The 26,197-nt window shown below is 42.6% G+C and overlaps 1 protein-coding gene across 7 annotated transcripts; it reads left to right on the top strand.

The window, feature by feature from the left end:
* On the top strand, window positions 1-26,197 carry kdm5c (lysine demethylase 5C). 7 transcript variants are annotated; one of them, XM_062971213.1, is made up of 28 exons: window positions 1-720; window positions 5,199-5,276; window positions 7,184-7,306; window positions 7,571-7,741; window positions 8,022-8,156; window positions 10,892-10,960; window positions 11,369-11,492; window positions 11,570-11,751; window positions 11,966-12,124; window positions 12,356-12,475; window positions 12,658-12,816; window positions 12,950-13,131; window positions 13,689-13,851; window positions 13,946-14,065; window positions 14,489-14,683; window positions 14,856-15,037; window positions 16,637-16,761; window positions 17,844-17,991; window positions 18,597-18,693; window positions 18,787-19,145; window positions 19,264-19,402; window positions 19,491-19,670; window positions 19,753-19,893; window positions 20,251-20,790; window positions 23,294-23,351; window positions 23,579-23,778; window positions 25,040-25,243; window positions 25,364-26,197. In XM_062971213.1, the coding sequence occupies exons 1-28, from the start codon at window positions 310-312 to the stop codon at window positions 25,367-25,369; spliced, it is 4,770 nt and encodes a 1,589-aa protein (XP_062827283.1). In that variant the 5' UTR covers window positions 1-309; the 3' UTR covers window positions 25,370-26,197. The 7 variants fall into 7 exon arrangements, with proteins under 7 accessions (XP_062827283.1, XP_062827285.1, XP_062827286.1 ...); XM_062971215.1 differs by having other exon boundaries at window positions 3-720; window positions 8,025-8,156; XM_062971214.1 differs by having other exon boundaries at window positions 5-720; window positions 20,254-20,790.

Genomic DNA, 26,197 nt, shown 5'->3' with positions numbered 1-26,197 from the left:
GCAGCCTCTGTGGAGGGGATTGAGAGAGTCCAAGATGGCGGCGGCTAGGCCGAAGGGACCCGGCAGGCCTTGAGTCTCGGGAGCAGGGAGGGAGAAGGAGGCCCCGGTCCCACAGAGGCGCCGCGGAAGCCGGGAGAGGAGGCAGAGGAGGGGGAGAAGGCGGCAGGGAGGCCGGGGGCAGGCGGAGGAGCGGGAGTTGAGGCGGTTGCGGCCGGGCGGCCTAGGCAGGCCTTGGCTCGGGAGAGGAGGGTAGAGGCGGGAGGCGGGGCCGGGCATGGCCCCCTGAGGGCCCCCGTCGCCGGAGGAGCCATGGAGTGCCGCGAGGGACCGGGCGAGCTGAGCGCAGGCGGGGGGGACTGCGGGGAGAAGGGCGTCAAGTCGGAGAAGGCCGAGCAGCACGGAGACGCGCCGCCCAGGACGGAGCGGGGCGCGAGGGGGAGGCCGGAGCCGGGGGACAGGACGCTGCGCTCCCCGCCGGCCGAGAAGGAAAAGGAGAAGGGCTCCTGGGGGGCAGAGCACCCGGGCGAGTGGGCCGAGCGGGGCCCGCCCTGGCAAACGGGGGACTCCGACCCGATCCTGCCTCCGGAAGACTTCCTCCCGCCCCCCGAGTGTCCCGTCTTCGAGCCCAGCTGGGCCGAATTCAGCGACCCTTTGGGCTACATCGCCAAGATCCGGCCCATTGCAGAGAAGAGCGGCATTTGCAAGATACGCCCTCCCGCGGTAAGCATCATGGGGACACCCACGGGGGGCTTGCTACGGTTTGGGGTTTTTTCTCTCTTCTTGGGATCGCTCCTGGGGACCCTTCCACATAGCCATATAACCCAGAATATCAAGGCAGAAAGGGTTTTGTGTTTTCCGGTCTGTATGGCTATGTTCCAGAAGCATTCTCTCCAGACGTTTCACCCACATCTATGGCAGGCATCCTCAGAGGTTGTGACAATCTCTGAGGATGCCTGCCATAGATGTGGGCGAAACATCTGGAGAGAATGCTTCTGGAACATGACCATACACACAACAACCCTGTGATTCCGGCTATAAAAGCCTTCAAGAACTCAAGGCAGGAAATCCCACAGTACTGGAATATATGGCAGTGCGGACTCAGATAACCCAGTTCAAAGCAGATACTGTGGGATTTTCTGCCTTCATATTTTGGGTTAACGGATAACGGCGGCTCTTCAGCTTAGAAATGGAGATGAGCACTAACCCCCAGAGTCGGTCAGGACTGGACTTAACATCAGGGGAAAACCTTTACCTATTTTGGGTTATATGGCTGTGTGGAAGGGCCCTTGGAAGCTGTGTGTGATCTGCTGTGATGGGAAGGGAACATAAGATGCCACCAAATGGAAGGGAGGGAAGCTGGACCTGTCTGTGGAAACAGGGATGAGTTCCCTCTGTCAGCTCCATGCAGGAAATGAGAGAAACATCCCATAAGGATGGTTAAAAATTATCAAAATATCTGGGCGCCCCTTGGGCAACGTCCTTGCAGACAGCCAGTTCTCTCGCACCAGAAGCGACTTGCAGTTTTTCAAGTCGCTCTTGGCACAAAAAAAGCTTTGAACTTGGTTATCTGAGTTTACACTGCCATATAATCCAGTTAATGTTGATTTTATATAGCGCTGTGGAAGGGGCCCTAATCCAAAGCAGATATTGTGGGATTTTCTGCCTTGATATTCTGGGTTATATGACTGTGTGGAAGGGCCCTGTGTTAGAATCATAAGAGTTGGGAAAGACCATATGCCCCATCTTGGCCCCTTCCACACAGCTGAATAAAATCCCACATTATCTGCTTTGAACTGGGACATATGGCAGTGTGGACTCAGACCCCTTCCATACTGCCCCTATATCCCAAAATGTGATCCCAGTTTATCTGCCTATCCCAGATTATCTAGCAGTGGAAACTCATAATCCAGTTTAAAGCAGATAATCTGGGATCAGATCCTGGGATACAGGGCAATGTGGAAGGGGCCTTTTTTGTAACCCGTCATGAGGAGCGGTAGGTAATAAATACAATTACAGTATTATTATCCTGCCATGCGGGAAAAGTAACATTAAAGTACCCCCAACAGATGGCCACCCAGCCTCTGTTTACAAATTTCCAAGGAAGAAGCTGCCATTGCTCTCCAAGGCAGAGAGGTCCAGCTCTTACAATCAGAAAGTTCTTCCTAATGTTCAGCAGGAATCTCCTTTCCTGTAATTTGAACCCATTGTTCTGGGTCCTAGTTTCCAGGGCAGCAAAAAACAAGCATGCTCCCTCTTTCTTATGGCATCATTTCACATATTTATCCATTGCTATCATGTCTCCTTTCAACCTGCAGGCTAAACATGCTAGTTCTTTAAGATGCTCCTCATAGGACATAGCTTCCAGACCTTTGATAATTTTAGTTGCCCTCCTCTGGACACCTTCCAGCTTGTCAATATCTCTTTTGAATTGTGGTGCGCACAATTAGACACAGTATTCCAGGCGAGGTCCAACCAAAGCAGAATAGAGTGATACCATGTCTTCCCTTAATCTAGACACTGTACCCCTTTTGATGCAACCCAATATCCCATTGGCTTTTTATCTGCTGCATTACACTGTTGACTTATGCTCAACTTCTTGAATAAAATAAGTCTTGGGTTTAGGTGTCTTGTTTTTGAGGGAGTCCTGCATGAAAGAATGCTGAAGATCATGGTTCAGGGAAGGGACTGAATGTTGGTTGAAACTTTATAATCTTTTAGCAGGTTGAAAGATTTGGACATCTTCCAAGTTATCCCATCAAGCAACCGTACTTATTAATTCTGTCATCAAATAAAGACAAATTGACCAGAGGTTGTTGATAAAACGGATAAGAACAAGTGGAGGTGCCCAGAGTATTCCTTACTAACTGGGGCCCCTTCCATACAGCTGTATAAAATCCATATTGAATTGGATTATATGGCAGTGTGGACTCAGATAATCCAGTTCAAAGCAGATATTGTGGATTATCTGTCTCAATATTCTGGGTTATATGGCTGTGTGGAAGGGCCCTGGGTAATATGTGGAACAGAAAATCACATGTAGTGACAGGATATGGTTTAGTTGGTTATGATGATGGAGCAGACAGGCTTAATGTAGGAAATACTAGCTATTAGTCTACATATTATAAAGGTTGGCATCAGTAGGCTTTGAAGAGGCATACAGCTCTTCTTTAATTGTCCAGACTTAACAGAGTTTCAGAGTAGGCACCTCGATTGTCTATGCCCTTGGTGGTACTGTATCGGATTTGAATGAAACTGCTTCCATTCTGGAAAGCTTGCTATTGTTGCCAAATCAGATGAGTTGTGGTTTGAGTCATCTTCTTTTGTAATTTTATGACACTTTCATCTACATCTTGATCCCCTTCTGACTTTCATAAGTTTCTGTCACTAGGCCCAAGATGCTAACTGTAGTATAATACAGCGATGTCTGAAGCTAAACATTTCATTTCAGAGGAATGAAAATTTTATTTATTGGTTTTCCCACACAGCTCATATTTATCTCCCTTCCTGCTATATTTTTGTGATCAAGCATTTTAATAGTAATCAAGGTTGTTTTAAAGCCAAAATAGAAAATATTATGATCTTTAAATAATATTTCTGGGTACCTGCAGTAAATAAGACATGTCCAGTGTGTTTCCTAGTAATAGGTCAAATAGGCCAGCAGAAGAAAAGGGAAATCTAGGAAGCACTGCAGTCATCCAGTTTCTCTCTCAGAATTTGTCCCTTAGGAGGCATAGCATAGAGATTCAATCCTTTTGTGGGACCAGAAGGCAGAAATCCTGATGCAGAATCAAGTAGATGTTTCTGGAGGAGGCATCCCATTGCAAAGTGTAGTTTTGCTAGAACATCTCTTTACCTTTAGTCCCAAAGAAGATCTTAGAATAGAATTCAACCTGCATTCCTTTTTAAAAATACAGATCTCACTGAGAAACTAAGTGATTTTTTAAAATCTTAGAATAGAATTCACCCTGCATTCTTTTTTAAAAATACAGATCTCACTGAGAAACTAAGTGATTTTTTAAACTTTGAGCACAGAGGACAAGTGCTTGCTGTCCAGTGGAGGGCTTTGTGGACACAAGGAAATAGATATTATTATGTAGTTTCCCTCTGTGTTTCTTGTTTTGGATTAATTGATAGTCTTCAAATTGACAGTTTATGTGAAAGCTGGATTTGGAGGAGAATTGTTGTTCTGCATGTGAGAGTCTGATTAGTGGTGTTGCTTAATTGATCTTTCTTCTTCTGAAAATTTAAAATTGGCCTTATGATTTTCAGTCTGACTTTGCTAACATGGATCAGCAGAACCAATAATACCGGAAATCTGTCATCTTCATTTTTCATTCAAACACTGATATAAAAATCAACAACATGATGACATGATTAGCCTGTCTCTTTTTCTCAAACTCTTTTGCATAGTTTAATCATGCTTTTAGAAAGAAATGTTTCTCCCTGCTGCTGCAAGGCAGGCTATATACTAATATGATTCACATGAGAAGGAAAGAAATCCTGATGATTATTGCAGCCTGTAGAAATTAAAATATCTAACCATCAATTTGATTCACTTCCCAAAAGCTTTTGTTATGAGGCCTTGAGTCTCAGGCACACCCAAGCACATACGCCCGCCTCTTTACAAGGCTTTCCTTGTCTTCCTGTCCCCAGCAGCTGATGACATAAGCAATTGACCTACTGTTGGAGCATCTGTCCTTCAGCATCGGGAGTGTAGCTCTTTTGCATCCAGTGCCTTAGGGATGAAGATTGGTAGATTCATTAAAAAGGCCCTAATGATGTCCTGTGCTTCTACGTCAGGCTCACTGTATAACAGTCAAGATAAAGGGTTACATACACTCCACTAATGCATTCATGCTTCATTGGGAGGCATTCATGCATAAAGCTAAGTCTTTCACAAATGTCAGCTTTATCCCTATGTGAGCTGTGTCCCTCTTTCGTATTATGAAAACCATTTCATCACACAACTGAGTTTTTCCTTCCTGCCAAACTTTTCCTGTTTGAACTTACCTTGTTTCACTTAAACTGTCTATGAAATCCAATGGGGATCTTGTGGCAATTTACTTATAAAGATGTATACTTATTTGGCATATTCTATGAATATAGAGGTGGGAGCTGCTCTTCAGACATAATTATGGACTTTGTGACTGCTACATTGAGCTTCTAATTACATCAACATCTTTTGACCTCTTTCTCAGGATTGGCAGCCTCCCTTTGCTGTGGAGGTGGATAACTTCCGGTTTACCCCAAGGATACAGAGGCTTAATGAACTAGAGGTGAGTTTAACAGTTTTGGGGATGTAGATGTGTGAAAAATCTCTTCCTTGCAGTTCTCTGATAGGGCTAAAGGACAATTTTTGTATCGGAAAATACGCTGAGAGCAGTTTTTTTCTATAAATCACAGAGCAGTTAATACAACAGCCTATATAAGTACGAGAATTTAAGAAGTCCAAAAGTCTTTGTAATTAATTTGCTCTCATAGGACTATATTGTGTTGCAGTTAATCAGCTGGTCTCTCAAAAGCTCTTATCGATAGGGCTGACTCCCAAATTGTGCCAAGTTATTAACAAGATTATTATGTTTTCCAGTTTGTACTTTCTCATGAGGTTTCTGTAGAGCAGTTCTCAGCCTTTGGTCTTCCAGGTGTTTTGGACTTCAACTCCCAGAATTCCCAGTCAGCTTACCAGCTGTTTGGAATCGTGGGAGGTTGGGAACCACTGCTCTACTGCTTCTTAAACTTGGGTCCCAACCCCAGATAGGGTCACTTTAGCTTAATATTGGGGGTCATGCAAATTTGGCAATGATAAAAGATTTCTGAATGCCACCTAGCAACCATGTGCACTTTTAACAGTGGATTCTGTAGAAAATACTTCCATACTTCATTAAAAGGAAAATTGGCCTGTTTAGAAATCCTAGGAAATGCTGATTTATTATAATTAAATATTTTATTTCTATACCTGTTTTATATACCTATACACCCAGGAGTGTGTTAAAAAAAATCGGGTGGAAAGTGGTCATGAAAAAAAGTATTGGAAATAAAGAGGTCGTGACTGGAAAAAGTATTAGAAGCCCTGCTCTAGAGAACTGTGGTATATTTGGGGTGTTTTATCCTTACATTTTCCAAAAACAAGTTTAAAATTGAGTTTCACTTTACTGAAATAAAGGCTCTTAGTTCACTTAACACAATCGATTGATTTTTGGAAACAATGTAGTAGGTTATATTGTAAGGCTTGTTAATGGATATTAAGGTGAGAAAGACTAAACTCTTAGCTGTGCTGTGTAAAGGAGAATTTAACTACATGTACCTGAAATATATAGTCCATTAATGTTTCGCCAGAAGACCACACACAGCCCTTGCACAGCTGCAGGGTCCTTTATTAATCTTGGCCCCATTTTGGGGGGGGGGGTGTCACTTGACTTAAAAATACTTTCTTGAAATTAAAATAAGATTCCAGGATCCCCACACACTGAAAATGGGGTCAGGGGGAATCACTGATGGTGACTTTTCATTGTTTAGAGCAGTGGTTCTCAACCTGGGGTCCCCCAGATGTTTTTGGCTTTCAACTCCCAGAAATCCTGACAGCTGGTAAACTGGCTGGGATTTCTGGGAGTTGTAGGCCAAAAACATCTGGGGACCCCAGGTTGAGAACCACTGGCTTAGAGTATTCATTGTGGTTGCTGCCCATGCACCATTGTGGCCTACTGAAGGGTTGAAAGAACAAGAAGCAACTCTGACCCATGATCTGTGATCCTATTTTGAGTATGTTGGTTTGCAACCCCTGTCCTCCCTAGCTATATAAAATCAATAGTGAGGGATAATTGGAATTGTATTCCAATATCTAGAGGACTACCTCTCTTTGCTAATGTAGTTATTTTCCTTCAAAATTCAATTTTCAAAGTAAGCCTTCTCTCAGAATACGGAGACTGATAGTCGCAATTACAGGAACAAATTGTTGAAAGAGAAACTTTGCTACCTTCCAGCTGATGCCTAGAAACCAAAACAGATGCCCCCTTAAATTGCTGTATGCATAAGTTGTCTTTAACATTACCAGCTCTGGCTACATCTTAATACAGCGAAAAAAAACTTGAGGTCAACCGAAACATAACATGAATATATGGAAAGCTCTTGTATGTGTTTTCTGACTTGAGTAACTGAATGAAATTTGTCTTGTTTCTACTTCTAGGCCCAGACCAGGGTAAAGCTGAACTATTTAGACCAGATTGCAAAGTTCTGGGAAATTCAAGGGTCTGCACTGAAAATCCCAAACGTGGAGAGGCGAATCCTTGATTTGTACAGCCTGAGCAGAGTAAGTTGGACAAACATATGAGAATTAATATTAAAGAATTGGCAAGAGTGGTAGAACTAGTCCTAACAAGTATTTGTTCCAGGATATCCGTGGTGGTGAAGGAAATCAGAATTGGTATGAAGGAAGTAATGTGTCATGATTAGAACAAGGGGTTGTGAATTGTATTAGTATAGCACACAGGGATATGTGATACTTGAGTGTATGGTGATTGTAGAGTATTAGGGGTTGGGAGGATTCTTATTTCTCAATATTTTTGTGTGCCAGATTGTGATGGAAGAAGGTGGATATGAAGCCATCTGCAAGGATCGCCGATGGGCGCGAGTGGCCCAGCGCCTTTCCTATCCATCGGGAAAGAATATTGGCTCTCTTCTTCGTTCCCATTATGAGCGTATTATCTACCCTTATGAAATGTACCAGTCGGGTGCCAACCTGGTGGTGAGTTTTTGGTCCCACTCGTCTTTAAACTTTTAAAACTTTCAGTTACCTTCTATTTCCTATTACTCACAGGATCCTTTTGAGCACAAGCCTCTTGGTTTTTTTTTTCCTGTGAAGGGAATGATTTGTTAGAGTGGATAGTGGAAACTGTTGAGCTACTCTACCATTCCTTGTCACTGATCATGTTGCTTTCCCAGGGCAAAAGCTGGGTGATGTTTATACCTCTGATTCTTAGGGGTAGAAGATGTTGACTTGGTCTTAAAGTGGTTCTCTCTCCAAGCAGTGCAATACCCATCCATTTGACAATGAGGAAAAGGACAAGGAGTATAAGCCACACAGCATCCCTTTACGCCAGTCAGTCCAGCCTTCGAAGTTCAACACTTATGGACGCCGAGCCAAGCGCCTGCAGCAAGAGGTGAGTCTAGAGCACATTTTCAGCCCTAATAATCTTTTTTAGGTTGGGTGAGCCCATCACTCCCAGGGCTACTGTAGATGCTATGCTCCCTGACTCTGCACATTGCCTTATTTTTTCACGGGCCTCTTGGCATGCATCCTTCCCACAAAAAGAAGTGTTTTTCTTGCAAGTCTTAAATCTTAGAAAAGTTTGTCAACTTGCATCTCTCCTGGGACAAAATATCTGATTACTTTGAACTTCATAAGATGATTTTTTTATTACTGTGAACATTTGGAGTGTAGCACAGTGTCTATGAATTTTAAACAAATCTAGCTATTAGTCTTATTTAGCAGATTCCTTGAAAGCAGCATAGAATAAAATAACACAAGCTGAACACTGTTGTCAAGAGTAGGAAAATAATATTTGAAGTTAAAAGGTCCCAAACCACATAAATCAACAACAGAAAGTGTGTGCTTCAGGTCTAAATGTTGCAACGGCAGAAGAAAGGTGAAATAATTTAATATTTTGTGCAGTCTTTATGAGCGGGACATAATATAGAACTGTGCTTTTAATGAAAAAACAAACAAACTTCTGTGATCTACCTTAAATTAGTCGTTTTTAGCCTAAGATGGATAACGCAATTTTGGGTGGAGAAGAGCAGTGCAAATTATTCCCATTTTGAAAGACTGTTTAGATAGGGTTTTCTTGAGCAGCTGTTTTTCAGTAAAGGGAAGGGATTAGGAATAGCATTGAAGAGGGCATTCCAGAATCTAGTAGCTATGACAGAGAGACCAGAAGTTGGAACAGTTACTTTTTTGGACTACATGCCCCCTAGTCAAGAAGTAATCTAAGGTGATAGTCCAGAAAAGTTGCTTTTCTGAGAAGCCTTGTCAGTCAGTGAAAGAATACAAAGTAGATTCTCTCACCATATCTCAGTGGGTGAGCAAAAGCATGGAAAAGCAGTTGATTTTTTGAGGCATCCCAGGACCATATTTGGTTTAAAAGTCATCTGTGAATTTGTTGGATGTGTGAACTTAGTGACTGAAAGTGCAGTTAATGATTGGTCTCCTTGGTTTATTTTTCCTCCAGCCTTCGGTGACAGATGTGTGTTAACAGCAAAGTGTTCAGGGACCAGAACTACATAGAGCTGTAACATGTGCTCAAGATTAGATACTTCACATTACACTCTAAAACAACCACTAATGTTCCACATACACAAAGCCCGTTTCTATCCTCACAGTCAGAGGTAGTGTTTGGAATTCCAGCTGTTAACACAATTATTTATTTTATTTATTTACAATATTTCTATCCCGCCTTTCTCCACCCCGAAGGGGACTCAAGGCGGCTTTACATGTTGGCAGCTATTTGATGCCCTAAGAACAATACAAAATTAAAATAAGATAATAAAATACAATTAAAACAATTAGAGACATTTAAAACTAAAGACTCACAAATAATCACATAATCCATGAGCATAATCTGGGCTTTCAGTGAAATGCTAGGCAAAATTCTATTTTTTAAAACTGAAACCATCACATTCAAGATGGTGACAGAGTGTGTCCAGAGGTCTGACAGACATTTTCTGGAATATAATTGGTTAATCTCAACTAATGTAAGCCCAGCAAATAATTTTTGAATGGTGACTCAACATTTAGACCAATCTACTTGAGTAAATAATTAAATTCTAGTCAGGATTCCTTGAGCAGGTTCCTTTAGAGGAGAGATATAAGAATTAAGTTTTCCACATTTTTTTCATAGAATTTCTTGTTCCAAATCTTTTTAGTTTTGTTTCTGTTCTCTGGTAAAACAGTAACTAATGCAGTCACATTTGTTGGGGTTAGGCAGGATCATGTGAAAGTGAGAAATTGCAATTAAAATACACTTTTTATTACTTGAGATAACACCTTTCTATGTCCTTGCTGATCACCCTCTGCTGGAAGATAAGCGTAGGAGCATGCTGGAGGGCTAACAGATGCCTACCCTGTGTCCTCGAAAATAAGACATCCTCTGAAAACAAGACCTCGTAGAGGTTTTGTTGAATTGCTAAATATAAGGCCACCCCTGAAAGTAAGACCTAGCAAAGTTTTTGTTTGGAAGCATGCCTGCCAAACAGAAGACCAGACCATGCAGGATCAGTAAATGTACATACTATAGATTGTTGTACATGGAAATAATGGTAGTAACAAGAAATTCTTGATAGGATTCAGTTTGTCTGGTTATGCTGGTTTCTGATGACAACTACTGTACAGTATATAATAAATGTTCATTTTTTGTTCAACAATAAATGTGAATTCTTCATGGAAAAATAAGACATCCCCTGAAAATAAGAACTAGCGCATCTTTGGGTGCAAAATTAATATACGACACTGCCTTATTTTTGAGGAAACACGGTAGAGAAGTGGTCTGCAGAAGTAAAACCTGGAAAAGTGGAGGGCTGGCTGTGGATTACAAATTTCTGCTTCCCTCCTGAAATGTTTAGAAAGTTCTTAGGAACCCTAAATGGCACTTCCTTCCATTGCTGGCTTTCTGCTGTAGTTTATCTTAATTATTTTCATTTTACTGTCTGAAATCTAATTGTTAGTTCTGATTAGAGGTTTATAAATTCAAGCAAATGGCATTACAAACACCAGCCATCTCCATCATTACAACCCAGTAATTCAGCCCCCCCCCCTGGTTGTTTGGTTGTCCCCTCATTAACATTCCTGGAGGCCTGTTGTTGATCCCTATTCCCCACACATTTTGTCACCCTCCTACAGGAATCCGAATCGTGCCCTGATCCTGCCAGCGCCCCAGCTCTGTTCCCGGAGCGAGCGCCTCAAGCATGGGTACTGTTCCTGTTCTGTCCACTCTCCTGTCTTTCTCTCACTCTTTTTGCTTGCCCTGCTTCATGGATGGAAATCCATGGACCAAATTCAACAGGAGATGTGGCCTAAGGAAATGGCCAACATGGCCAACATGCACTGTTTTTCATTAATTTTACAGTGGATTCTGGGCATCTTGGGTATCTTGCTGAGAATTGTGCTTCCCAGCAAGATGAGGTTTCTGCCACACAAGCTCAGCTACATCTCACACTGTTCTGTTATTATCTAGGTCTGCAGCAGTTCTTCCCCTCCAGCTGAGTCTGTGACCTATTGCTTCCCTTTGCTTCTGCTTTCTAAAATTTTCTGGGATGCAGTGTTTAAGATTGGTATCCTTGTTCTGATACCCCCATCATAATTACATTTTCCTTGCAGCCAGAGCCAACAGAAGAAGACATTGAGAAGAACCCAGAGCTGAAAAAACTGCAGATCTATGGTGCTGGCCCCAAGATGCTGGGTCTGGGGCTTGTAGCCAAGGACAAGAACATGCGCAAGAAAGGTGAGCTAGTTCTGCATTTAGGGAGCCTCAGGAAGGGCCAGCCTTCTGAGTTCTAAATTTATTTCTTCCTAAAACAGATAAGGAGATGCCCGAGTGCCCTCCAACAGTGATAGTGAAAGAGGAAACTCCTGTTCCAGAGACGAAGCTTGAGCCCACCTCTCCCAGAGGCTATGCAAATGTGAAAGAGGAATTAAGGCACAGTCCAGAACCTTGCACCAAAATGACAATGCGTCTGCGTCGCAACCACAACACTCAGTTTGTAAGTGGAGTCACTTGTGTGTTTCCCTTTTGTTGGCCAGGCTCTTGTTTCATGGCGCATGAGGTAGCATCCAACCCAGTTTATCTCTGGCTGAGCTGCTTCTTAGTAGCCCTGTCATTACACTTTCCTTTGAACCATCCACAACTGGGTGCTCTCAGATTGAGCCATTCCACTTTATGTGTGATCAATCTTACATTTTTTTTCTTTCTTCCAGATTGAGTCTTATGTTTGTCGAATATGTGCACGGGGAGATGAAGATGACAAGCTCTTGTTATGTGATGGATGTGATGACAACTATCACATCTTCTGCCTATTGCCACCCTTGCCCGAGATTCCAAAAGGGGTCTGGCGGTGTCCCAAATGCGTCATGGCGGTAAGGAGCCTCTACGTGCCTTTTTCAGCAACCCTGATTATTCTTCTTTTCTTGGGAAGCCTTTTATGTTTATTTGGCTATGGATGGAGGTGCCTGATTTAAGTGGAAGAATTGGTTATAAGAGGATTTTTGACTGTGCCATATAAGTGGTTGAGGAATCAAGGCAGTGGCAAAACAGTCCTTTGGTTATGAACACTTCAACCTATGCTTATTGCCTTTGTCTGTCTTTAGGAATGCAAGAGACCTCCAGAAGCTTTTGGGTTTGAGCAGGCTACTCGGGAGTACACACTACAGAGTTTTGGAGAGATGGCAGATTCTTTCAAGGCTGACTACTTCAACATGCCTGTGCATGTGAGTCCCAGTACCCTTAGGCATGGGCTTGTAATATCTATATTACCTAGGAGATGGCAGTAGAGTCACAGTGTTGAAAGAGAGACTACATTCTGTTCTTTGCAGATTTTGCCATGCAATATTTTTCCCTCTGTGAACATGGAAGTCTAATTTCCTGACTCTTTCTCCACTACCTTTCTCAGATGGTGCCAACAGAGCTGGTAGAAAAGGAGTTCTGGCGATTGGTAAACAGCATTGAGGAAGATGTAACAGTTGAATATGGTGCTGACATCCATTCCAAGGAATTCGGAAGTGGCTTCCCTATTAATGATGGCAAAAGGCAGCTCTCTCCAGAGGAAGAGGTATGTACTGTATTAGTGAAAGCAGACTTCTCCCCACTGTCTTCAAACGTTTCCACTCCATTCCTTTACAATTTAAGGCTGGATCCTTAACGCCGGCTTAAGCATCATTCTTACTTGGTGCCTATCATTGCAGGAGTATGCAGCCAGTGGTTGGAACCTCAACGTGATGCCAGTCCTGAAACAGTCGGTGCTCTGCCACATCAATGCCGATATTTCAGGCATGAAGGTCCCGTGGTTGTATGTGGGCATGGTATTTTCTGCTTTCTGCTGGCATATAGAGGATCACTGGAGCTACTCTATTAACTACCTCCACTGGTGAGATATTGTGGTTTCCAGAGTGGAAAGCTGTTGTATAGAATTTTCAGACTTTTTAACACCCTTTCGTGTGTACCAATTGTTAGATGTAGAAAAAATGGTGCAAAAGTTGTAAGTGTTGTTTGATTATTAATAGAAAAAAACCCCATTGAACAAACGCCTGTTTTATGGCATTTATGCAGGATTTAAGAGGACTGTGGCTCAAAATTCTTAATACAATGGATCCTCCATTGTAATTTTTTGATTATTCAGAAAGGACTAGCTCCAGTGTTTATTTATATTATTACTTTCCCCCTTTCTCACTTCAGTAAACATTTGATGTGAGCCACTTTGGAAAACAATATTGTCTGAAAAGTTATGTGTATGTTCCAAATCTATGTATGCTCCACCTCTTGTACATTCTTAGTGGGGACTGCCTTCCACTCACTAGTAACCATAAATCTTGGGGTGAAGAAAAGCTCTCACTGTTGAGTGTGAATGGGTGCTCATGCTGGTTTTTCCACCATTTTGAAAGCAAATGGAGGCAGCCTTTCCTGACCTGGCCTTCCTTTTCCTAGGGGTGAGCCCAAGACCTGGTATGGGGTCCCTTCCTTTGCAGCTGAACATCTGGAAGATGTCATGAAGAAATTGACCCCAGAGCTGTTTGAGAGCCAGCCGGACCTGCTGCATCAGTTGGTGACACTCATGAACCCCAACACACTAATGGCTCATGGTGTACCGGTGAGTACAAGTGCATTGGTGCAGTCTTGCTGTCCTTCCTTCTCTACTTTCTAGTCACCAATCTCGTCCTTCTTTCCTTCTTTTGCTTCTGCAGGTTGTGCGGACCAATCAGTGTGCAGGAGAATTTGTCATTACGTTCCCTAGAGCCTACCACAGCGGTTTCAACCAGGGCTATAACTTTGCTGAAGCTGTCAACTTCTGCACTGCTGACTGGGTAAGCTTATACCGGAGGGACTGAGGCATTAACCAAAGGGATCTGATAAATAATAGTTAACTTGAGATGCATTGTATGGCCTTGGGATGTTTCATGTGGCACCTAACACTGTTGGGAGTCAAATGCACAATTGTGTCTGATTATTAGTTTTCTTTTATGTGGGAGTTGGCGAAGTTATTTACTTTAAATGTAATTTTAATTGTACAAGTATTTTCATTGTATCCTAACTGTATTTTAACCTGTATCCATGGTACAAATATTTAATTGATTTTGTTACTGTTTTTAACTTTTATATTTTTAAATTTATCAGGTTGTGTTGTGTTATTGTAAGCTGCCTTGAGTCCCATGGAGAGAAAGGGTTGGGAGTAGAAATAAAATTAATAATAATCATCATTCTTTTTCCCCTCTCTGTCTGATCTTCAGTTGCCAGCTGGTCGGCAGTGCATAGAGCACTACCGCCGCCTCCGCCGCTACTGTGTATTCTCACATGAAGAGCTCATCTGCAAGATGGCTGCTTGTCCTGAGAGGCTGGACCTGAACTTGGCAGCTGCTGTGCACAAAGAGATGTTTATCTTGGTGCAAGAAGAGCGTAAACTGCGCAAGGCTCTCCTTGACAAGGTAGGGAGATGATGACATAGCTTGGAAAATCCTTTTTGTCTGGGAAATTCTGGTAGTAGTCCAAAACAGCGATTTTTCCTAACTGGTTGGTAGGCATCCATCTGTGTTGAAGAAATATTGGTATGGCATATATGGAAGGCCGAGAGATTCATCAGTATTCCTTCCCATCCAGGGCATCACAGAAGCAGAGCGAGAGGCCTTTGAGTTGCTTCCAGACGATGAGCGACAGTGTGACAAATGCAAGACGACGTGCTTTCTGTCAGCACTTGCTTGCTATGACTGCCCGGATTGTCTTGTTTGCCTCTACCATATCAACGACCTCTGCAAATGCCCCAGCAGCAGGCAATATCTCAGGTGGGCAGGAAGGAGGAGACAGTACTTTATGTGGTGGAGTTTTCTGTCTTTATGACTGCAAATACTGCCTGAGATCTCTCGCAAATCTTTTTTTATTTGTGTTTATGAGCCTGGGTGTTTTTCTGTTCAGAGCTGCCAGGGTTTGGTGGTATTTGGGTCAATTTTTCAAATATTATTATAGCATTAATCTCCTTTGTGACTTTTTAGAAAAATCAGCTATGGTTTCTATCGCTTTAGGCCTAGAGTGGGGGAAGTGGGGCCTACAGGTTGCCTGAGGCCTTCCCAGCTCTTTTGGATGGGGCAGTCAAATACCTTAGGAAAAATTTTAATTGAGGGAAAAAAATATTAGCCTCAAAAATCAGTATGAAATGGCTAAGTGCCTTAGTTTTCCAATTATTTGAAATATTTTCTCAATCCATCAGAGTAGCACACATATTTTGGTTGTTATTACTGTCTTTGCTGTTTTAACACCAGAAAATTGATTTAAAGATCACAATTTCCAAATTTATTTCAACTTATTCTATATTGAATTAAAGCCACACTATAATCAACGTACCTATAATGAATTGGAAGTAACAATAACAGTTAATGCACAATCCTTCCAAATAGCATTTTTTTGTGGTTTGGAATAGATTTTCTTTCTTAATACTAAATATATGAATTCATAATAAGCATATTTACTATTTGGATATTTTTTTTATCTTTTTCCTCCAATTTCACCATTATAAAATATTTACCAGTCTGTGTCCACTTGCTCCTTTCAGGTGTTTTATTCTTTAGCAGTCAGCTGACTGGAATCAATGGCTTTTGTGTTTTAATGTCAGCTTAGAGTCCCGATCTCATCCTTACATGCTGTAGAATACTGTATGCATGTAATGTAGAAAGCTTTGTTCCCTCCTGCATGAGATGTATTGGTACTGTGCTGGGAGAGTTAGAAAGTGGAATACGTTTTGTGGAGAGGGAAAGGCAATTTCAAAAACTTGGAGAGAGGCACTGAATTAGATACAAATAATGGTTTCATTCCCAAAGATTGGCCCGGGAGAGGGGGTCAAACGTCCATATCACTGAAATAGTTTTGCTCTCAGGAATGACAGCGACACAGATACTCACTTAACTCACACACAAAATGAGCATAATGTTCCCAGCTGTTCTTGGAATGATTGTTCCCTGTCTCAGTTGTTCATTTGTAAATATTTTGGTGCTTATATTACTTTGAAATATACTCATGATAATGGGAGGCTTATTGAGAACTGTGGCATCTCTTTGACTGGGCAAAAGTTTTGGGTGCTTCTGTTGTAGCCATGTGAAGGTTTGCCAGCTTCACTATGAGTGAAATCGCTATGAAATAGATTAATACATGTGAGAATTATAAGAGTTGCTAAGTTTGAGATGAAATGTAGCAACTTTCATGAGTTGCCACATCAGGTAGTTTATTGTTAAAGGAAACCTATAATTTATGGATGGATTTGTATTCATGGTTTTAAAAAAATAAATAAAGAGATGTTCTCTTGTAAGAATGAAACTGATTGAACTGAATTTGAGTTGGTGTGGTGAATAGACTTCTGTGAACAGAATCTTCTTTGCTTCTCCTTTATTCAGGTACCGGTATACTCTGGATGAACTACCAGCCATGTTACACAAGCTGAAGGTTCGAGCAGAGTGCTTTGACACGTGGGCCAACAAAGTTCGAATTGCTTTAGAAGTGGAAGATGGGCGCAAGAGAAGTAAGTGCCCTCACTTCTGGATTCTTTTATTCTTGGTTTTATAGGAGAGAAGATGAATCTTCATTCTTGTAGGAAATTAAATGACTCTGTGGTCTACATGAGGAAGACATTGTGTATCTCAAAACTCTGCTGATTTAATGTTAGATTTGCTCAAGTACAATTTGAGCAGAAAGTGCACAACATCCATTCCGGCTTTTTTTTAAACAAGAGGTATAAGAAGAACAGAGAGACAAGAAGGGGTTGGATCACATGGTTGAGAATGAGAAGAATGATGCAGCTGAAGCCTTGGTTCTTAAAACATCTGTTTCTAAACTGTTTTATGTGAAGCCCTAGGGTTCCACAGAAGCATCAGAAGAGTTCTGTGAAAAATCTTCAAAATCTTTTTAAAAGTCCATGTAAGAGTATGAAGATCTTATTGTTCTTTAGTGTTTCTCTTCTTTAAAAATGAAATTTGAATCTGTGTCATTGAATGACCCTTTGGGTAGGACTGATGTATAGCTTTCAGTAGCCAGAAAGGTTATCTGAGAAATGCTCCCCTTTGTGTCCACTTCTGGATGCAATCAGGCCTTTTAGCTTATGCTTACACCATAAACAAATTTGGGAGTAAGTTGAATGCTGCTATGGATTTACGTATTTAGCGGCCAAACATAAAGGCAAATTTCACAGCTTTTAAAAATACACAAATGAAACAATTTCATTCATTATTTTATGTGCAAACTCAAAATAAATACTTGTGGTTATATTTCAAATGTTTTCACTATTTCAAAACGTACTACTTTATACAAAACACCAGTCAATAGGAGTAGATGAAAGAAGAAGAATTTTGTGGGTTCACAAAGCTTAGGTACAGAGTTAAAATTCTGTGAGAAAATCAGGGAAAGAGTTAGGGTTCCACAGGGAGAAAAAGTCTTCTGAAGAGTTGCATGATCGAAAAGGTTTGGGAATTGCTGCTCAGTAAGTAGCTCCTTTTATGTTTCCCTGCCTCGTTTTCTGGAGATACTAGCAACAAATTATAGTAACTGGCTGTGCAACTGAGATGGTAGAATAATTTCTGAGCCTACTTTGGGTCTCTGTTCTTCTAGCCTTGGAAGAACTACGTTCATTGGAGTCGGAAGCACGTGAGAGGAAGTTTCCAGAGAATGAACTGCTTCACCGGCTCAAGAGTTGTTTGAGTGAAGCAGAGAAATGTGTCTCAGAAGCCCTGGGCTTGATAAGCAGCCAAGAAACAGGGTAAGTACAAGAAAATATGACCCCTTCTATCTAATTCAGTGTTGTGAAGCCAAAATGTTAGTGAGCTTAGGCCAGGACTTGTTAAACTTTTTCCATTAAAGATCTCTTTCCGCCCAATAAAATTTTACATGACCCCAGATATATAGGTATAAAAATAGGTAGAAGATCAAGCAGTTACTGATAACAAATCAGCATTTGCAAAGCTTGCTTAACAGGCTGATTTTCCCTTTTTATGAAGTATAACTGAGTCATCTGCATGTTGTTGCTAACAAATTTACATACATATCTAAAACAGTCACTAGATGGCATTCAGAAACCTTTTCCTATTGTCAATTGTTTTGCAACCCCAACAGTGAGCCACCGGGAACCCATTTGGAGTAATGACCCACAGTTTAAGAGGCAGTAGGCAGCATTTTTCAAAGTGTGCCTCAACTGTGTTTTTTATTGGGCAATTAACTTGTTGAGAGAGGTTTCTTGCTGCTTTAAGTGTATTGTATTATGTCCACCTTGATCTGTTTGGCGCTTGCCTGTGGGCAGAGGTCTTCTGTCCTTCCCCTTGATCGCTACCAAGTGCATCTCACCCTTTCTCCTGCTGGCTCTTACAGGGAACCATCAGTCCATATGACAGTGGAGGAATTGCGTGCCTTCCTAGAGCAAATGAACAACTTGCCCTGTGTCATGCACCAGATAAAGGATGTCCAGGTAAGCAGGGTAGAGTGTAAAGTAATGGGAAGAGAAGAGATTGCTTGAAGAGGCATGAGATCTGTCTCTGACTAGATATGTGTCATCTTCCAGGCTGTGTTGGAGAAAGTGGAGACTTTTCAAGCAGAGGTTCAGGAGGCACTGCAGGGTCTCCCAGGCAACTCTCCAGAGCTGCATAAGCTGTTAGCGCAGGGCACACGACTTGGGGTGGAAGTGCCAGAGATGGAACGACTGGAGAAGCAGGTGCAACAAGCTGTCTGGCTGGAAGAGGTCAAGCAGACTCTGCGTTCGCCCCAGGATAAAGTCACACTGTCTGTCATGCGGGCACTCATCACCTCTGGCCATGGAGTCGCCCCCAGCCCAGCTGTGGAGAAGGCCATGGCTGAGCTGCAAGAGTTACTCACCATTGCCCAGCGTTGGGAGGAAAAAGCGCAAATGTGCCTGGAGGCCAGGTGAGGCTTGGCTGCCCTGGTTGGGGGCAGAGGTGCTTGATAAGTGCTCTTAGGGGAATGAGTGAACATGCCCATAAAAATCCCAATCTGATAATTTCCTTACCCCAATTATTCACAGGCAAAAGCACCCACCAGCCACACTAGAGGCCATCATCAAGGAGGCAGAGAACATCCCAGTCCATCTGCCCAACATCCTGTCTCTCAAAGAGGCTCTGTCTAAGGCCCAGGCATGGATTGCTGATGTGGAGGAGATCCAGGTGGGCTTTAACCCTGAGAGCCTGGGTAACTGTGTGTAAGCTTGTCATGGGGTGCCAGAGTACTTCAGTATATCTTCTCACTTTACAGAATGGAGACCATTATCCCTGCCTGGATGACCTGGAGGGGCTTGTGGCTGTGGGTAGGGATTTGCCCGTGCATCTTGAAGAACTGCGTTACTTGGAATTACAAGTGACGACAGCACATTCCTGGCGGGAAAAGGCCTCCAAGACCTTCCTAAAGAAGAACTCCTGCTACACATTGCTCGAGGTCAGTTGTGAGCCTTAAGAACTGAAGATTGACAGCATTGTCCTTCAGACCTCTGGTTCATTCCTCTGCCTCTTTCTCCCAGGTGCTGTGCCCGTGTGCTGATGCTGACTCTGACAGCGTCAAGCGCATGAAGTGGCAGAAGGAGAAAGAACCGAGCCTGTACAAATCCGACACAGAGAGCCTGGGCCTCTCTGCACAAGACCTCAGGGACCCTGGCTCAGTTGTGAGTGCCTGGCTTGGGAGGGAGACAGGGCAGGAGGGGGGAATCAAAAGCTCTTTTTCTTATCTTCTTTTGCCGTTGAAATCTTGCAGCTTGGAATAATGTTTGATGACAGCCTAAGTATTCTATAAGAGAACATTTTTTGTTAAGAGTTTCAGAAAAATGTTTAGGAATTCCAAAGGTGGAGCAAAAAGATGCAAAGGCTGACTTCAGGATAATTTAACGTATGCATGGAGAATGAAACATTTGAGGGGAATGACAGGATTTTTTCTAATCTGCTTTGTTTAGGGAAGGGAGGTCTTATGAATAAATGGATGTGGGTAAAATTGTGTATAATTGCAACCAATTATCATGTCCCAGCAGATCCTGGCCTTCAAAGAAGGGGAACAGAAGGAGAAAGCAGGGATGCTGCGCCTGCGCCAATCAAATGCCCAGAAGCCTGTGCCGTCAGCACATAGTCCTCTGGGAGGCCAGTACTGTGTGTGTTCCCAGCCTCCAAGCCCTGCCATGTTGCAGTGCGAACTGTGTCAGGACTGGTTCCACCCCACCTGTGTGGCGTGGCCCCACTTGGGCAGCCCCCGTCCTGCTCCTGCGTGGTGGGAATGGGATGCCAAATTCCTGTGCCCGCTGTGCCAGCGTTCTCGCCGGCCTCGCCTGGAAACAATTCTGGCCCTGCTTGTGGCTCTACAGAAGCTCCCTGTACGGCTGCCTGAGGGAGAAGCCCTGCAGTGCTTGACGGAGCGAGCTATTACGTGGCAGGACCGTGCCCGTCAGCTCCTCGCCTCCTCGGATGTCGTTACGGCCTTGGAGCGCCTAGCAGAGCTGCGGCAGCGGCTGGTTGGGGATTCTGCCAAGGAAGGAAGTGCACTCAAAGAGAGCAGCTGCAACGAACAGACTAAGGTACATGCAAGAGGCCTTGGGTTGTTGGCTACCATTTTATCTCTTAATAAGGTTTTACTTGCTTTAAAATCTTACTCTGTTTATATATTATGTTGTTATGTCCGTTAGAACTGTCTAGTTATTTTTAGTTAATTTCTATTTAATAGGTTTATTGTATTTGGCTGTTTTATTTTCTGTGATGTTATCTGTTATATTTTTGTTGGCATTCAGTGTTTGCCATATGTGTTGGAAACTGCCATGAGTCTCTCCGGGAGTTAGAGCAGTCTATAAATAAAGCATTATTATTATTATTATCATCATCATCATCATTATCATAATCATCAGGTTGACTTCTAGGCTGGGCTTGCTGGCACCCCAAGGGGAATGCAAGGTGCATGATACAACACAGAGGGATGGGTGACATTAACATGTATTGCATGCTAATATTTGGAACAGTGTCAAGCTTCTGTGCTCCAGATACAGAATATATACTTTGTATGACGTAAGCTTGCTAGAAATTTTTATGCTTTATAATGGAAAGGACAAGAGGAAAGGATGTGAAGGAATGGTTCTTGACTCCTTTTGCACAGACATTAAAGTGCTGGAGAGTGGCATTGTCTTGAGAATCCATTTTGAAAAGCAGTCCTCACTTTTTCCCATGTGGTTAAAACCATGCTGCTCAAAGTGTTTCTGAGAAACAAACAAACAAATGAATTCATTGGGCACAAATATGGTGATGGTTCCTGGTACATTAGGGAAGGGGGAATCTTCCTTTTAGGGCTTTCACTAGTCCCACTGCTACTTATGGTTCCTGTGTAAGACTTTATCTCTTTCATCTGATTTTCCTATTGAACACCACTACACTTGAATAATTGCTGCTACCATAGACACCTGAACTTAAGCTTTCTAATATAACTTCTCAGACACAGTACAAAAATAATTTATCAGCCAGAAGTTGAAATAACTTCAAAAATTGTTTATTGAATACATGTAAATCCTGACTAACTCCAGCTCTCACCTGCCTTTCACATTCCTAAAATTCATAGCTCTCAGTCTCGCTTTAACGTGTATCCTTTCCCCTGAGCCTAACTGACCTGGGTCCGCCGAGTCTTTTTTTCTGAGAGATATTAACTCCTAATATCTCATATTTCTGATATCTCGAGTATTCCATACTTTCACCCTCTCCCCACAGATTCTTATCTTACTGCCCAAAATATAGCTCACATATGTAACCTAATCAATTTAATAAATGCAACAGCACATTTTAAAGAAAAGTTCATAACATTGTATCTCTCATCAGATAGTTTAAGAAGCATTGATTTAAAGTATTCCATGTTAGAGTTGGAGATATCATATGAGATGTTTGGAGAGTTCTCAGGCTCAGAGAAGGCATCAAAGATTTGGTTGTCTGGCCAAGCAATATGTGATATTCAGCAAATGCACAAAAAAGAAAGAAAGAAAAGAAACCATTGCTACTGGGACTATGGTACACAGTCAGTACTCCACGTTTGAGGATTTGACTTTCATGGATTTGATTAAAATGTTTTTTCTAAGAATGTATAGACCCTGCAGTGTGATTCTGTGGCCAAGTTCCAGTGAAAGTAGACCACTGAGTCAACACACTTTGTTCTTCACTAGTTGTTTCTGAAGGTTTCTCATTCTGTTGTCTGTGTACCCTTCTAGAGGTTGCTTACACACACACAGCAAAAAAATGTCCCCCCCCCCAAATAATAATAATAATAATAATAATAATAATAATAATAATAATAATAACAACAACAACAACAACAACAACAACAACAACAACAACAACAACAACAGCTTGGCAGCAGAGAATTTCACCCTAGGATCCATGAAACATTTAAGGCATAATGCTTTTTTAAAAACATGTAACTAAGTGCATGTGGATTGTCTGTCTTGTTTTTAAGAATATTTTCACTTCCTAGAAGCTTCTGAGAGCGTAATCTTTAAAAAGATTATTTATTATTTATTATTTATTTATTATTTATGTATTTCATAATCATAAGAGGGAAGCTTAACTTCTTCCTCCCAGAATCAGATGTATATGCAGCAGATGCAGCAGCAGAGGGGTAAGCTGTAGCCCACTGATTGGTTCTGTGCGTCCAGAGCAACCAACCTTAGCTGCTTGATATATCAGTTCTTCTTAGTAGTCTTCTGAATATCAGTGGTTAAAGTTTTTAAACTCAGCTAAACTGATGCTGTTTTACTCAGAGAAGGCCATCTGTCAAATGCCTTACTGCTTAAGCATAGATGTTCTGGCCAACATATCAAATCAGCCATTCTCTGGGTTAGTGAGAGGAGTCCCAGAGTTTTCATTACTTCAGGCACCGTGTCCAGTATATGCCATATGTATTACCTTTGTCTGATTGAGTTGTGGCCTCAAAGGAATCTTTGTAGGCGCAGGCATCCATGCCATTTTGTTTGCATGGAGTATTCTATAGAGGATTGCATCTTTGGCTCAGCAGTCTCTTTTCATCTCTCCTTTTCTTCCTTCCTTTCCCAGGTTTCAGTGGAGAATGGGGACTCCACTGCTCCAGAAAAGAACAGCTCCCCTCCCTCAGGTATTTGCTCAAGTAACATCCTCCCATTTTTAAAGTTATGCAGTCAGATTTTTTCATTTCACTTACGGAGATGGGAGATGACCGTAGTCCAATCTCCCAGTGCCTAGTTAGAACAGCACTTGGGATGTGTGTGGGGGTGGGGGGTGGGGGAGGATGAGTCTCTGCTCTGTGCACAAGGGTGAGGATCCTAGGTCTTCCCTTCAGTTGTGTTTGTGCCTTTTTCACAGACTTGGAGGTGCTCGGTTCTTACCTGCCACAGCTGCAGGGCCCTGTACTGGAGCTGTCCGATGCCATCCGTCTTCCCTTAGAGGAGCTGCTAATGGAGGGTGACCTTCTCGAGGTGACATTAGATGAGAGCCAGAGCATTTGGCGCCTGCTCCAGGCAGCCTATTCCCCTCAGGTTGAGAAATTCCACCAGCTGCTGGATGTGAGTAGCTGCCTTTTATTCATGATATAGCATAACCACTGACAGATATCCCCTCTTTGTGTGAAACTCCTTTCCTATTTTTGAATTCATTGTGGTCCCTTCTGTAACAAATAGCAGAAAAGGAGTTTTAGCTGCAACCTTTAACAACTTCCCAGTAACATACGCTAAAAATGGAAAGAGAGTTTCTGGGACTTTCTGTCTGGCTTATTATCACTCAGTACTAAGTGTTTCTTTTTAAAAAAAAATATATTAACTCACTTTAATACAAAACAATGCCCATTTCTTTACAACAGTATAGAAGTTGTTACTGGTGGCATCATTGCAAAGATTGGCTTATAGTCCTCTAGAACAAATGGTGCTGTTTTACCAGTGTTGCATAAATTTCATCTTACATATTGTAGAACCTATATATAGGTATATAAAGGTAGGAGTTTATCTTATATGTCATGCTGGGGAGCTGATTGATAATAAACAGCAGAACTGGATGAGCTTATTTATTGAATTTATATCCCACCTTTTTCCCAAGTGCCAATGTGGCATAGTGATTTGAGTATTAGACTATGCTATAGAGTTCAATTTCCCATTCATGCCATTGAAACCTGCTGTGAATCCATGGACAAATCATACTCTCAGCCCCAGAAAATCCCATGATAGAGTCACCTTAGAGTTGCCATAAGTTGTACATAATTGAAGGCACATAACTCATTTCTCTCAAGATGGAAGCTAACTGCCTCATAAGCACCTGACTCACATAGATTGTCTTGGAAGTAGCCTTTTGTAGTTGAAAGGGGTTTTTCTTATTCCACAGAATCTTGAAAATTTCACACAGGAACAAGGTTGCAACATTCCTATGCTAATGACTGTTTCAGTCATATTCTACCTCAAGAAAAATTACATGTGTTTTTAGCCACACTTCAAATATGTTTGCAGTTTTGTGGTTATTGGCACCATTAGGAATATTTTAGGAAGTTTTAAATTACTTATAGTGTCAAGGAAAATGGAAAAATGCGGGCTGGAAATCTGGGCTGCAAGAAAAGAGCTGTTCAGGCCATAGAAGACTAACAAAAGGTCATTTATTTTATTGTGTTGTTGCATAGGTGTCTCAATAGATTCCTCAAACTTTGGGACCTGCATTTGGGATGGTTAAGAATATGTCTTATATAAAAAAATGAACCTGCAATTTAAAGCATATTGCTGCTGGCATGTAGAGTCCTGTATGCATGTAGTATCACTTACAACCTGACTACTCATTCCTTTCTAGCTGGAACAAGCAGAGCGACGTGTCACCCGTGGGCGAGGGCGGGATTCAGAGCGACGGCGGAAACGCAAGACAGAGCGGGGTGACTGCCCGCCCGTGCCCAAGGAGGAACTAGAGCCAAAGAAGATCCGGGGGGCGGAGCAAGGGCTGCCCCATGGTTGTGCTCCCCCTGAAGCAGGCACCGATTGCAGCCACAATGGAGTTGGGGTGAGTGGCAAGGAGGGTGTGTGAAGGGCACAGAGCCCTGAAGGGGACTGGCTCACTGGCTTCTCCTGCCCTCGATACAATTGTATCATGGATAGTAATTGTCTGCCTCTTTCCTTGCAGTTGTGACGGCTAGACGACGCCTGGATTTCCTCCTCCTGGACTATACTGCACTGCAAGGGACTCTGGCAGCCCCGTGTCACTCTGTTGGTTTGACTAGCACTCTGCATGGGAGGGTAGCCAGCCCCGGAAGATGGGAACTACAGCTCGCCCCCCCCAACCCCCACCTAGGATTCAGCACTGGCCCTACACCAGACTATTTTCAGACGATGTTAATATTTCATTTTTCTTTTTCCTCCTTTTGTACTGTTGATACCTCGAAAGTGGGGAGAGGCATTGCAGGGGTCACCAGCGCACAGGGTCCGCCGGCTCCCTTCAGCAGAGGCAGCAGAGGATGCTAGCCCTCCTGCTGCGAGAAGGTGAACCTTGTGGAGACCTGTTCAGGGTGGTAACAGTGTGTGCTGGGGCTAGCCCCAGAGCCTCGCTTCGGCCAGGAGAAGGAGCTCCCTCCCCCTCGAGGGCCGGACTCATTGTCCCAGCACCCCTTGGATTCAGCAGGGGTAGCCCCTCCTATGGGACAACGGAGCAGCTCTCCCCAAACACTCCTATCCTCCTCTGGTACCTGTTGGGTTTTATAGGAATTTGGGCAACCACTTTGTTCTTTGGGGTGGTGGAAAGGGCAAGGGACCTTATAGTTCCAATTCAGCCTGTACTCCACCCTCACTTTCCTTGCCCCATGCTGCCTCAGGCTCTGACACTAAAGTCTTTTGTCTTTCTCTTTTTAGTGTTTTTCCTTTATTTTCTCCAGCAGAGGAGGGTGGGCTGTTGGGGGGTAAGGAGGGGTGTGTTATTTTATTGTATTATGATTTTTTATTATTATTAAACTTTGGAGGTTAA

The sequence above is a fragment of the Anolis carolinensis genome, chromosome 2 (assembly GCF_035594765.1).
Source record: "Anolis carolinensis isolate JA03-04 chromosome 2, rAnoCar3.1.pri, whole genome shotgun sequence".
Taxonomy (NCBI): Eukaryota; Metazoa; Chordata; class Lepidosauria; order Squamata; family Dactyloidae; genus Anolis; species Anolis carolinensis.
Note: the sequence above shows the minus strand (reverse complement) of the source record. Positions and strands in the feature narration are given on the sequence as shown.

What these genes read in the sequence shown, in the direction of transcription:
- kdm5c (XM_062971213.1), top strand. Translation starts at nt 310, where the DNA reads ATGGAGTGCCGCGAGGGACCGGGCGAGCTGAGCGCAGGCGGGGGGGAC. An exon ending in AGAGGCTTAATGAACTAGAG is followed by an intron (nt 5,277 to 7,183) that starts GTGAGTTTAACA and finishes TTCTACTTCTAG; the next exon opens with GCCCAGACCAGGGTAAAGCT. An exon ending in AGCAGCAGGCAATATCTCAG is followed by an intron (nt 15,038 to 16,636) that starts GTGGGCAGGAAG and finishes TCCTTTATTCAG; the next exon opens with GTACCGGTATACTCTGGATG.